The sequence below is a fragment of the Pocillopora verrucosa genome, chromosome 10 (assembly GCF_036669915.1).
Source record: "Pocillopora verrucosa isolate sample1 chromosome 10, ASM3666991v2, whole genome shotgun sequence".
Taxonomy (NCBI): domain Eukaryota; kingdom Metazoa; phylum Cnidaria; class Anthozoa; order Scleractinia; family Pocilloporidae; genus Pocillopora; species Pocillopora verrucosa.
In genome coordinates this window covers 12,818,110-12,830,855 of record NC_089321.1, presented here as the reverse complement: position 1 = coordinate 12,830,855, position 12,746 = coordinate 12,818,110, and the positions used below count along the sequence as shown (strand labels likewise).

The 12,746-nt window shown below is 36.4% G+C and overlaps 2 protein-coding genes across 7 annotated transcripts in view; both read left to right on the top strand.

Moving 5' to 3' along the window:
• LOC131769281 (uncharacterized) overlaps nucleotides 1-12,746 on the top strand; it is a 126,423-nt gene that overhangs the window by 35,168 nt on the left and 78,509 nt on the right. The gene's annotated exons all lie outside the window — the stretch shown is intronic.
• Nucleotides 1-12,746, top strand: part of LOC131769277 (uncharacterized) — a 79,001-nt gene that overhangs the window by 27,760 nt on the left and 38,495 nt on the right. For all 5 annotated transcript variants that reach the window (XM_066173156.1, XM_066173155.1, XM_066173154.1 and 2 more), the window contains one exon: nucleotides 6,293-6,313. In XM_066173156.1, the coding sequence (XP_066029253.1) occupies nucleotides 6,293-6,313 (21 nt within the window). The remainder of the gene's footprint in view (nucleotides 1-6,292; nucleotides 6,314-12,746) is intronic.

Sequence of the window (12,746 nt, the reverse complement as noted above, 5' to 3'; positions counted from 1 at the left end):
TCTTTTTTATAACAATTAGTTTAGTTAATATATATCGCCTCTAAGTATTACAGAGTTTTCAATAAGATTTGGAGTACGTGGCTAACTTGGTAAAGCACCCGCTGGAGGATAGTTTGAAAAACGATTTCTTTCTGGTTGGCTCTGTAGTTCCACTGAGAACAAACTGGCTTCAAACAAAGTTTTCGGTGTTAAACTTCGACAAACAATCATTAAAATTAATATTAGTCTTCTTTGTTACAGTTGTTTATCTGCTCGTTTTATTTCTGATCAAATCTTTGATTTGCTGACATGCAAACCTGCTGCTTGAGTTTCCCAAAAGGTCCTCTGAAAGGACATAGAGTTACTAGTTACCGACATTTAGGTCAGTATGTTCTCGGAGACTCAAGATCTTTTTCGTTTTTTGCTGGAAATGGGTAAAAGTTGCCCAAACGAACTCTTCAAGATCGCGAGGTGTTTTAGGTCTTACTTTGTGAGTTTGTTTGAAAGCTTCCAAAAAGTCACAGAGAGATCCAGAATATTGGTAACCATCCAAACTCGCATACTAAACACTTTCAGCAAGCAGGGTACAAAAATAATAAAAGGAAATATCATGTGAGTATCAAATTTCCACATGGACATGTACGGAAACGTTCTCAATTTTTGATGCTACGATCCAAACCTTAGTTCTCCTGGCCAAGGCGGATTCTATCGTTTTCCCTCCGTACATCACTTTTTGACTCACAGTTGCTTATTGTTTACAGAGTTTTCTTCTGCTTGCAATTGGAAACAAGCCTCTCAGTCTCCGGTCCTTTTTTTGTGATCACATTTTTTGTGATCCAAGTTATTCTTTTTTTTTATTTTTTTATTTTTTAAATTTTTTTTATTTTCACGGAGGGAGAAAAAAAGGAAAGATTACAACCGGTATTTGAGGCAATGGATTATAGAAATCTTCATTATCACACAGCCTTACAAGCTGTGGACTAAAAGAGAAACAAAAGCAGAAATAGCTTTACCTAGAAAGATAACGTGGTTACGGTTTGTCAATTTGTGTGGCATTCGGTCTTGTCTCACAGACAAGATGAATAGAGAATATAATAGATTATAGTGAACTACAGACTGACAGTATCCATTCTAATCTCTTTCTTGTTCATCTTGCGATTCTACATTTTAAACGACCACCAAAACAGGCAGACAAGCTGATTATTTGTTCGGCAATGTTTTATTGTTACTATTTAAGGAAAAAGGAAAAAATATTTCTTGTGTACCCCTTGAGAACGGGTGTGATGGGGAGGCGCAGGTTAATCACTTTACCGGACCCCTCCCTCTATGCGTTCATGGCCCTCTTAAAGTTTATGCACACTCGTGAAGTTGAAATAAATAAGATGACCAGGTAGATTCTGCTAAGCGTTGATTTCCTTTGTACACAAGGTCTGCATACTTTCAATTGGCTAATCAGTGGCTAATCAGTGGCTAATCAGTGGCTAATCAGTGGCAACGTAGAACGTATATTTTGTGATCTTGGTTTTTCTCGGCTCCTTTTTTCATTGGGTGAAATTAAAGATATGTGGTAGTGAATTCCAACAGTTCTATTTATTTTAAAAACCTTAGGACTAATCTGTTATTCTCGTCTACAGAAGTTTTTATTATTACTGATGCAGTCCACTAATAATGTTTACATAGGGTAATTGGATAAATCAGTCAGCCAATGAATTGTAACTGTTCCCACGACTCGTGTTTCTTATTAGATCGTAAACATTCGTCGAGCCGTCGATTTCTTCTCAAAAAAAAAGTCATTTGCTCTTGTTCTGGTTTTCACAACAATTGCAATTTAATTTTTTTCAATAAATAGTTAGACACCTAAGTGTTCAAAGGCTGTGTTTGTTTCTGTCTTCGTAGTCCTCGGTTAAGCGTTTGCATGTTAACGTAACGATTTTGATTTTCGTCATTTTGTTATTGACAAGCACCCTATTTTAACAATCTCGATTTTCTGGGCACTAAACGAGAAACAAAAGTAGGGATCGTTTTATATAGAAACATGACGTAGTTATCGTTGCTCTATTTGTACAACGACCCCCCCCCCCTTGGTATACTTTTGTCTCCGGTTTGTGGCTTTAAATCATCATCATCATCATCATCTTTTATTTGCCTTATTTACGCAATACAAAAAATTTATTTTACAGCGGTTATAGCTTGAAGGCGAGGAGACCAAGGAAGCCACCGGGCTTATGGGAGAGCCACCTCGCTTATATTATTAAATAAAGAAAAGAAAAGTGCTGCGAATGTGTGCTTAGGCCAATTCAGTGATTATTTAAGTAAAAATTCTTGTATTTTCGTCTTAAAACTAAGAAGGTTTGACGAACGAGTGACTGAAACATTGCTTGAAATTGCTTGAGATTTGTACGGCACAAATGCGTTTGATAATTACTGGCTGTTCTGGTCCGTAGTTGTTCTTTATATTAACTTAGAGCTTATTGCATTTTAGCCAAATATCAATATTTTGGAGTTCAAAATAAGTACGAATTCTAAGCAATTTGGGTTTGAGTGAGAATAAAAGATACTGGAGTCATCACCGAAAAGCAGAGGGCCTGTTGATTCAGAGGCATTAGGGAGGTCATTTATGTATGGGGAGGTCATTTATGTTCTAATGTTCTCCCAACATCTAACGCGTGGTTTATTGCGCCGGTTAACCAATAGAAAGTGTGGTTTATTGCTTAAGTAAACAGTGACTTTTCTGCGTGACCGTTTATATGCTTCATCTTTCCGTTACTTTCAATTGGCATAGAAGTAGCAATTTTTTTATGTTTGAGGGTTTACCGGAAACGTCTGAGGAGGGGCTAACGCTCGAGTTGTCGGTCTTTGAATCTCTTTACGGTGGCCAATTTGAATTATCAACAAAGTTGATAAAAAGGAAATCATTTTGTTATACTCTCCACTGAAGCAGCACCATAGTAGTTTTAAGAAACTTGCCTCCCTTTACTTTGACATTTAGTTCAGTTAATAAACGTTGCCTCTGAGTAACAGTACTTTCAATAAGATTTGGAGTACGCGGCTACCTCGGTAAAGCACCCGCCGACGAATGGTATGAAAAACAATTTCCCTCTCTTTGGCCCATTGGTTCCTCTGCGAACAAACCGGCTAAAAACGAAGTTTCGTTGTCATAAACTTCGGCAAACAATCATTAAACATTAGTCTCCCTTGTGACAATTGTTTATCTGATCGTTGTTATTAAAGATATGCGGCAGTGAAATCCACAAGTCTTGTTTATTGGGAAAGTCACAAGATTATCCTATTATTCTCGTCTAAAAAAGTGTGCATTGTTACTAATGCATTCTAAAAAAGTCACATAATCATGTTTGGCTAACCAGTAACCACAAGAACACGTTCTCCTTCGCTTTCTATGGAAACTGCAGATTCTTTTGTTTTGTAAATTAACAGTACGCTAGATGCCAAAGTGTTCATTGGCTGTCTTTGTTTCTGTCTTTGTAGTCCTAGGTTAAGCGTTTCATAAAAACTTAACATCTGTGCAAAAAAATTCCGAATTTGATTTACGTGACGTATTATGGCGCGATATTTTAACAAATTTGAGTTTCAAGTTTGTTTTCTCATTAGAAGTCGAGAAGAACGGCTGATGTTTTATTTGTCCAAAATTATTTGATGTTTGAGGCTAACACAAAGTTACTTGAAAATTATTTTAAGTAATCGACAATGTGTACTCCTTCTAGAATTTACGTAAAACATTCAAAACGTGCAGAAAATGCAGAAACAGGAAAATTCTAGAGAAAAACCAAATATAACAATCAAAGACCACGGAGTTTCAAAAAACAGAGAAGGTGACTATTCAAATATTTATTGAATTGACGATAATTTTCTGTTTTATTGATTTCCCATTCGCCTTGGACGCGTCAAAGTCCGGTGAAGTATACCCAGCGATTCATAGAAGCGGGTGCCGGGCCTTACTGCAGTAGTTAAACAGCCAATAAACGAATGCAGTAGCAGTAGATTGAAAGATTAATTGGAAACTTTCAAGAAGAGAACTTACCCGAATGCATTGAGAAAAAAAATTTTAATTCAGTTGAAATCCAGTGAAATGAGTGTATTTTCCGCTTCCTGTAGTGTATTCAGTTCTTCGAGATGCATTATTCCGGGTAAGCAGTTCTTAAAGAAATCTCATTTCCTATGAAAGTTATGTCTGGCCTTTTTCTTTTTTTATGAAAGCTAATGGTATTTTTTCGTCATTTTTTTTTTATTCTTAGTGCGCAATGACTGGAACTGATCCTTGTTACGTTGCATTACACTGAATGCAAGAGTTTATAGTTTAACCCTGGTGTTTGCATCAACAGGAATCGGCAAAACACCTCCGATTTCACTCACCTACCCAAAATGCCTACTTAAGACTTCTTCAGAAGAGTGATCAATGATCTTGCACACGACTAGTGATAATTTTGTCATTTTGAAATATAAACGGCTGAAAGGAAACAGCAAGAAGTCTAACACTGATCGTTTTCGTTTGCCATATGGTCATACTTAACATTTCCAAAAGCGCAACAGTCGTCGAAATATAAAAATGATAAGGCCATTAAATTATTTTGTTGATCTATACTCTTAAAGCACTGAGTGATTGTCGATTGAAGGTTGAACCCTCTAGTGATAGCGCCGCAGGGAAAAATTTAAATTGGATTTTATTTGGACTTGTACTGTGCATTGGACGCGGGATAATTGATGGGCCCAGCTTCTTTTTTTCCTTTTGAACTTGAAGAGTTAAGAATTAATTAAGTCATGTGATCGCATCATAAACTGAATACATGCACTGGACATATGAAGGAGGTTGAATTAAAAGTCTCGTCGTGTTTTGTTATTTTCGCCATTATGATAAGTATAAAATGAAATTTAGAACATGTATTAAGGTAGCAAGGCACAACATGAATTTACTGGAAAACTCAGAAAATACGATTTGCTTTTTCTCGGGCAAAGCGCCTGGCCATATTTGGCCGGTGTTAGGGCTCGAGATCTACCGCAGAGAGAGGATTGAGTTGAGCATGTCAATTGATTCAGATGATTCTGATGATTGTAATTAACACAGGTTTTCGAGCAAGTAAGAGCTTTTGGCGAAAGGCATGGTCACAACTTTAATTTATTTTGACCCGGTATAAATATATTTTAGTGGTTTAGCGGCAAAGAAACTCATGCATTAGCGCTAAAGTAAACTGGAAATCTGAAAACCATCTAAGAGCACGAACCTGAGTGGAACTTCAAAAAAATTAGAAATTATAATAACTTCGAGGTGTCACAGTGTATTTGTAGTGTATATGGATAATTGTTAAGTTGGAGTAACTCGATAACAACAATAACAGCAATTCCTTTGTTTGGTTTTATAGGACGAGTTTCATAAGAACGAGAACTAAAAGTCGAACAACTTCACTTTTTTCTCCTCTCTCTACTTAAAGTGCAACACATACTTGTCGCTGTTAATGTATAGCACTTTGATTTGTTCTTATTGGTTTTTTTAGTGCGCTGTCATTGGTGCCTTTGATCTTCATTGTTATTTCGATTATCAGATGTTATCCCCCGGGATTATCTTTCAGTTTTGTTTTATTTTTACTGAGAGAGGAAAAGAGGGAAGTTAACTATCTGTAGCAATGGGTCATTGAAATCTCCATTATCACACAGCCTTACAAGCTGTGCACTCAACGAGAAACAAAAGTAGTAATGGTTTTATCTAGAGAGATAACGTACTTACTGCTGGTCAATTTGTACAACGACCTCCCCATTTGTGTACTTTTGTCCCAACATCTCCCACGTGGTTTACTGCGGCGGTAAACCGATAGATAGTGTGGTTTATTGTCTAAGTAAACAGTGACTTTTATGCGTGACTGGTTATACGCCTCACCTTTCCGTTACTTCCAATTGGCATAAAAGTTAAAGGGAGAAAAAAAGGAAAGATAACTACCGGTATCTGTGGCCATGGATCATAGAAATATTCGTTATTACACAGCCTTACAAGATGGGCAACAAACGAGAAACAATTGTAGGGATTGTTTCATCTAAAAAGAGAACGTAGTTACCGTTTGTCCAAGTCAATGCATAGCCCTATTATGGTTTCTGTACGCTCACCAAGTTTGATTGGATAACTTGACTCTGGTGACTCTGCTGATTATTAATTCCTTCCCTTTTAAACATAGTCCACACCCATTCAATAAGCTTAAACGTGACAATTCAGCGCTCTTGTGTAGTAGTGTTCTCATAAAATCAGCTTAAGCTCGGATGTATTTCTATAACCGATGGTAATTCCTTCTTGATTTTTTTTTTCTTTCAGACTTAACGAAGGAGAGCGAAGGTAATTATCTGTGCTAATAAATTATAAAAATCTTCATTATCGGGTTAAAGTCTTTCAAGTAGCACACGGAAGCAGAGATTGTACAAAGTCTGCATGGATTATTTTTCCAGTTTCGTTTTATTTTCACCGAGGAAGAAAAAGAGGGAAGTAAACCATTTGTGGCAATGGATCATAGAATCTTCATAAGCACACAGCCTTACAAGCTGTGCAATAAACGAAACAAAAGTAGAGGTGGTTTTATCTAAAAAGACAACGTAGTTACCGTTTGTCTATTTGTAAAAGTCTTTATGCAAAGCCCTATTATAGTTTATGTACGCTCATCAAGTTTGATTGAATAACTTGACTCTGGTGACTCTGCTGATCATTAATTCCTTCCCTTTTAAACATGGACTACATCCGTTCAATAAGCTTATACGTGACAATTCAGCGCTCATGTGTCGTAGGGTTCTCGTAAAATCAGCGGCTGCTCGGATATATTTTTATACCCAATCGTAATTCCTCATTTCTTTTTCTTTTGAGAGCGGGCTAGGGTGGTGGCAGGTAATTATCTCTGTTAATAACTTATAGAAATCTTCATTACCGGCACAAAGTCTTCCAGGTAGCACACGAAAGCCGAGATTTTACACAATCCATATGGATTATTTTTTCAGTTTTGTTTTATTTTCACTGATGGAGTAAAAGAGGAAAAGATAACCATCCTGGCAATGGATCATAGAAATCTTCATTATCACACAGCCTTACAAGCTGTGTACTAAACGAGAAACAAAAGTAGGGATGGTTTTATCTAGAAAGATAACGTAGTTACCGTTTCTCTATTTGTACAACGACCTCCCCATTTGTGTACTTTTGTCCCAACATCTCCCACGTGGTTTATTGCGGCGGTAAACCGATAGATAGTGTGGTTTATTGTCTAAGTAAACAGTGACTTTTATGCGTGACTGGTTATACGCCTCACCTTTCCGTTACTTCCAATTGGCATAAAAGTTAAATATTGACAGTTATCACGGATTAAAAGTTATCGCGATTCCTTTCATGCCATGGTTCTTTCCTCAGAACTAGCTGTTTTAAAAGTGAAATGAAATTTCACATAAGAGTGTTGTTATATGTTTTGAGTGTGAAAGTTTTGGGCAGGACTGTGGTAAATAAAAAATTTACAATTTATATTTTCCTGTATAACGTACGTATATCGTTCTATGAACGTCAAAATATAAGAGTTGCCTCTTTCCTGACTAGAAAAGAAGCGATGATTCCGAAATTAGGGTATAAATTAGGCACTGTGACAATATCTCAGCGCCTGTAAACGAGGCGCGTTTAGCAAGGTGAACTCGCGTCGAGGTAATTCTAAACGTTTTAAATCATGTTTATAGACATTTTTTTCAATATTAATTGGAGTAACTTAATACTAGTATCAATCATATTTACACTGTGCATTACACATTGGATATGTCTGTTTGCTCTAGGTAGAGCAAATATACCCGATTAGTAGGATATTCACTTTCATTTTCTTGATCTTCTTTTAACGCATTTTATCTAATTTTACTTACATAAGCATCTTAGTATAATTTTACCAGACAGTGACAGAAATACCAGCAAAACAGGGAGCAAATAACACAACGAGAACTGAAAACATGCTTTCATTCATGTGGTAGCGAATTAAGTTTAAGCGAGGATAAAATCATGTTATTATGGCAGCATTTAAAAGTTTTGCTTTTGAACGGAGAAATTAAAAGCCACCGGTGTTCATCTCAATGTATTTTTAAGTCACTATATCATAACAACATTTCAGGGCTCCTTCCGCAATGCGATGCAAATGAAACTGGGCTTTTTTGTTAAACTCTTTTGCATGAGTGTTCACAGCATAAGCTGTAGGAGGCCGAGATAATTTTCATAATTAATCATAATTACTCATGTTTGCTTTATTTTTTAAAAATATTTGGGGAGTGTGCAAGATAGTTGGTGGTAGTAATGAATCGTGGTAGTTTTGCCGGATTGTAGTTTTCTTTTGTTGTTATGTTTTTGTAGTTTTCATTTCCGAGTGAAGAGAGACATACGTTATTTATCGAAGATATGGGTGCTTATCTAAATATAGAAACGATTTATTAATAAATAATACATACTCTTTTATCTTTTTCCTCTTTTCTCCGAAACTTCTGTGGACGAGAACTAAATCGTACTTAATGTAATTTATGACAAATTTGATCCGTACAACGAAGAAGTCGACGTTCGAGCTGAGACTTATTAATTGTGATTGCGGAGTTACCGTACAGAAGTGGGAAACAAGATAAACAAAAAAAACACATCAAGTAACCGACAACGTGTACCTCTACTTCACGCATGATGAATTTACGTAAAACATTCAAAACGTGCCGAACATGCAGAAACAGGAAAATTCTAGATAAAGAACAAATCTAACAATCAAGGACCACGGAGTTTGAAAAATAAAGAAGGTGACTTCTCCAATATTGGATTGACTATAATTTTCTGTGTTATTTATTTCTCATTCGACTTGGATGCGTCTAAGTCTGGTGAAGTATACCTAGCGATTCACAGAAGCGGGTGCCGCGTCCTAATGAAAGCACTGCAGTAGTTAAACAGCTAATAAATGAATGCGGTAGCAGTAGATTGAAAGATTAATTGGAAACTTGCAAGAAGAGAACTTATCCGAATGCAATGAGAAAAAAATTCTAATTCGGTTGAAATCCAGGAAATGAGTATACTTTCCGTTTCCTGTAGTTTTTTCATTTCTAAGAGATGCATTATTCCGCGTAAGCAGTTCTTGAAGAAATTTCATTTCATATGAAAGTTATGTCTGGCCTTTTTCTTTTTTTATGAAAGCTAATGATATTTTTTCGTTAATTTTTTTTTATTCTTAGTGCGCAATGACCGGAACTGATCCTCGTTACGTTGTATTACACTGAATGCAAGAGTTTATAGTTTAACCCTGGTGTTTACATCAACAGGAATCGGCAAAACACCTCCGATTTCACTCACCTACCCAAAATGCCTACTTAAGACGTCTTCAGAAGAGTGATCAATGATCTTGCACATGACTAGTGAAAATTTTGTCATTTTAAAATATAACGGCTGAAAGGAAACAGCAAGAAATCTAACACTGATCATTTTCGTTTGCCATATGGTCATACTCAACATTTCCAAGAGCGCAACAGTCGTCGAAATATAAAAATGATAAGGCCATTAAATTATTTTGTTGATCTATACTCTTAAAGCACAAAGTGATTGTCGATTGAGGGTTGAACGCTCTAGTGATAGCGCCGCAGGGAAAAATTTAAATTGGATTTTATTTGGACTTGTACTGTGCTTTGGTCGCGGGACAGTTGATGGGCCCAGCTTCTTTTTTACCTTTTGAACTTGAAGAGTTAAGAATTAATTAAGTCATGTGATCGCATCATAAACTGAATACATGCACTGGACATATGAAGGAGGTTGAATTAAAAGTCTCGTCGTGTTTTGTTATTTTCGCCATTATGATAAGTATAAAATGAAATTTAGAACATGTATTAAGGTAGCAAGGCACAACATGAATTTACTGGAAAACTCACAAAGTACGATTTGCTTTTTCTCGGGCAAAGCGCCTGGCCATGTTTGGCCGGTGTTAGGGCTCGAGATTTACCGCACAGAGAGGATTGAGTTGAGCATGTCAATTGATTCAGATGATTCTGATGATTTTAATTAACACAGGTTTTCGAGCAAGTAAGAGCTTTTGGCGAAAGGCATGGTCACAACTTTTATTTTTTTTGACCCGGTATAAATATATTTTAGTGGTTTAGCGGCAAAGAAACTCATGCATTAGCGGTAAAGTAAACTAGAAATCTGAATACCATCAAAGAGCACGAACCTGAGTGGAACTTCAAAAAATTAGAAATTATAATAACTTGGAGGTGTCACAGTGTATTTATAGTGTATATGGATAATTGTTAAGTTGGAGTAACTCGATAACAACAATAACAACAATTCCTTTGTTTGGTTTTATAGGACGAGTTTCATAAGAACGAGAACTAAAAGTCGAACAACTTCACTTTTTTCTCCTCTCTTTACTTAAAGTGCAATACATACTTGTCGCTGTTGATGTATAGCACTTTGATTTGTTCTTATTGGTTTTTTTAGTGCGCTGTCATTGGTGCCTTTGATCTTCATTGTTATTTCGATTATCAGATGTTATCCCTTGGGATTATCTTTCAGTTTTGTTTTATTTTTACTGAGAAAGTTAACTATCTGTAGCAATGGGTCATTGAAATCTCCATTATCACACAGCCTTACAAGCTGTGCACTCAACGAGAAACAAAAGTAGTAATGGTTTTATCTAGAGAGATAACGTACTTACCGCTGGTCAATTTGTTGAACGACCTCCTATTTGTATACTTTTGTCGCCGCTTGTGGCTTAACAACTTTTGTCGTATTCTCCCAACATCTCGTACGCGGTTTATTGCGCAGGTAAACCGATAGCGAGAGTGGTTTATTGCTTAAGTAAACGAGACTTTTATGCGCCACCGTTGATACGCTTTATCTTCCCATTACTCTCAGTTGGTATACAAATTAAATATTGACAGTTGTCACAGATTGAAGGCTATGGCGGTTCATGCTATGGCGCTTCATGCCATAGTGCCATAGTGCCATAGTGCCATAGTGCCATAGTGCTTTCTCCAGAGCTCGCTGTCTTAAAAGGAAAATGAAATTTCGGATAAAAATCTGTTACATTTTTTTTGCGAGTGTAGTCTTTTATTTTCGGCGGGACCGTGGTACATCAAAATTTACAATATATATTTTCCTGTATAGCGTATGTATAATCTATTACGAATTTCAAAATATTGCAACCGCCTTTTTTGGTGACTAGAAAAAATGCGGTCATAATGAAATTAGAGCTTAAAACAGGCACTGTGACAATACATAAACGCCTAAGAACGAGGCACATCTGATATCTGTTGACTTTTTAGTGCTGACGCAGTAGTTCATTTGGGTGGAGCATTTTTTATAAGTTAAATCATTTGATTCCTGTTTACAACTGTCCTCCCTCATTGGAAGAATCTCGTAGATAAAATTGGTTGAAAAAAAAAAAAAAACTTGATTTGTACTCTTATCTGGTGAAATCTACAACCGACCTTTTCTTCGCAGAAGTTTTCCAGAAGATGAATACTAAAACTTTGTGTCCTGCGGAAGTGTAGATATTTTAACAATTTTGAGTTTCAAGTTTGTTTTCTCACTAGAAGTTGAGGAGAACCGCTGATGTTTTATTTGTCCAAAATTATTTGATGTTTGAGGCTAGCACAAAGTTACTTGAAAATTATTTTAAATAATCGACAATGTGTACTCCTTCTTCACGCATGATGAATTTACGTAAAACATTCAAAACGTGCAGAACATGCAGAAACAGGAAAATTCCAGAGAAAGAACAAATATAACAATCAAAGACCACGGAGTTTGAAAAATAAAGAAGGTGACTACTCCAATATTGAATTGACGATAATTTTCTGTATTATTGATTTCCCATTCGACTTAGACGCGTCAAAGTCCAGTGAAGTATACCCAGCGATTCATAGAAGCGGGTGCCGGGCCTTACTGCAGTAGTCAAACAGCCAATAAACGAATGCAGTAGCAGTAGATTGAAAGGTTAATTGGAAACTTACAAGAAGAGAACTTCCCCGAATGCATTGAAAGAAAAAAATTCTAATTCAGTTGAAAACCAGGAAATGAGTATATTTTCCGCTTCCTGTAGTTTATTCAGTTCTTCGAGATGCATTATTCCGGGTAAGCAGTTCTTATTTCCGGCCTTTTTTTTTTCTACGAAAGCTAATGATATTTTTTTGTCAATTTTGTTATTCTTAGTGCGCAATTACCGGAACTGATCCTCGTTACGTTGCATCACACTGAATGCAAGAGTTTATAGTTTAACCTTGGTGTTTACATCAACAGGAAACGGCAAAACACCTCCGATTTCACTCACCTACCCAAAAGGCCAACTAAAGATGTCTTCAGAAGAGTGATCAATGATCTTGCACACGATCAGTGATAATTTTGTAATTTTAAAACATAAACGGCTGAAAGGAAATTGCGAGAAGTCTGACACTGGTCATATTCATTTGCCATATGATCATACGTAACTTTTCCAAGAGCGCAACAGTCGTCAAAATATAAAAGTGATAAGGCCATTGAATTATTTTGTTGATCTATACTCTTAAAGCACTAAGTGAGCTTTACTTGTCGATTGAAGGTTGAACGCTCTAGTGATAGTGCCGCAGGGAAAATTTAAATTTGATATGTTAAGACTTGAACTGTGCATTGGGTGCGGGACAGTCGATGGGCACCGCTTCCCTTTTTCCTTTTGAACTTGAATATTAAGAATTGGCAAGGTTAGAGAGAAGTCCTGTTTCTTGTGATGTGATGGTATCATACACTGAATGCATGTACTAGACATATG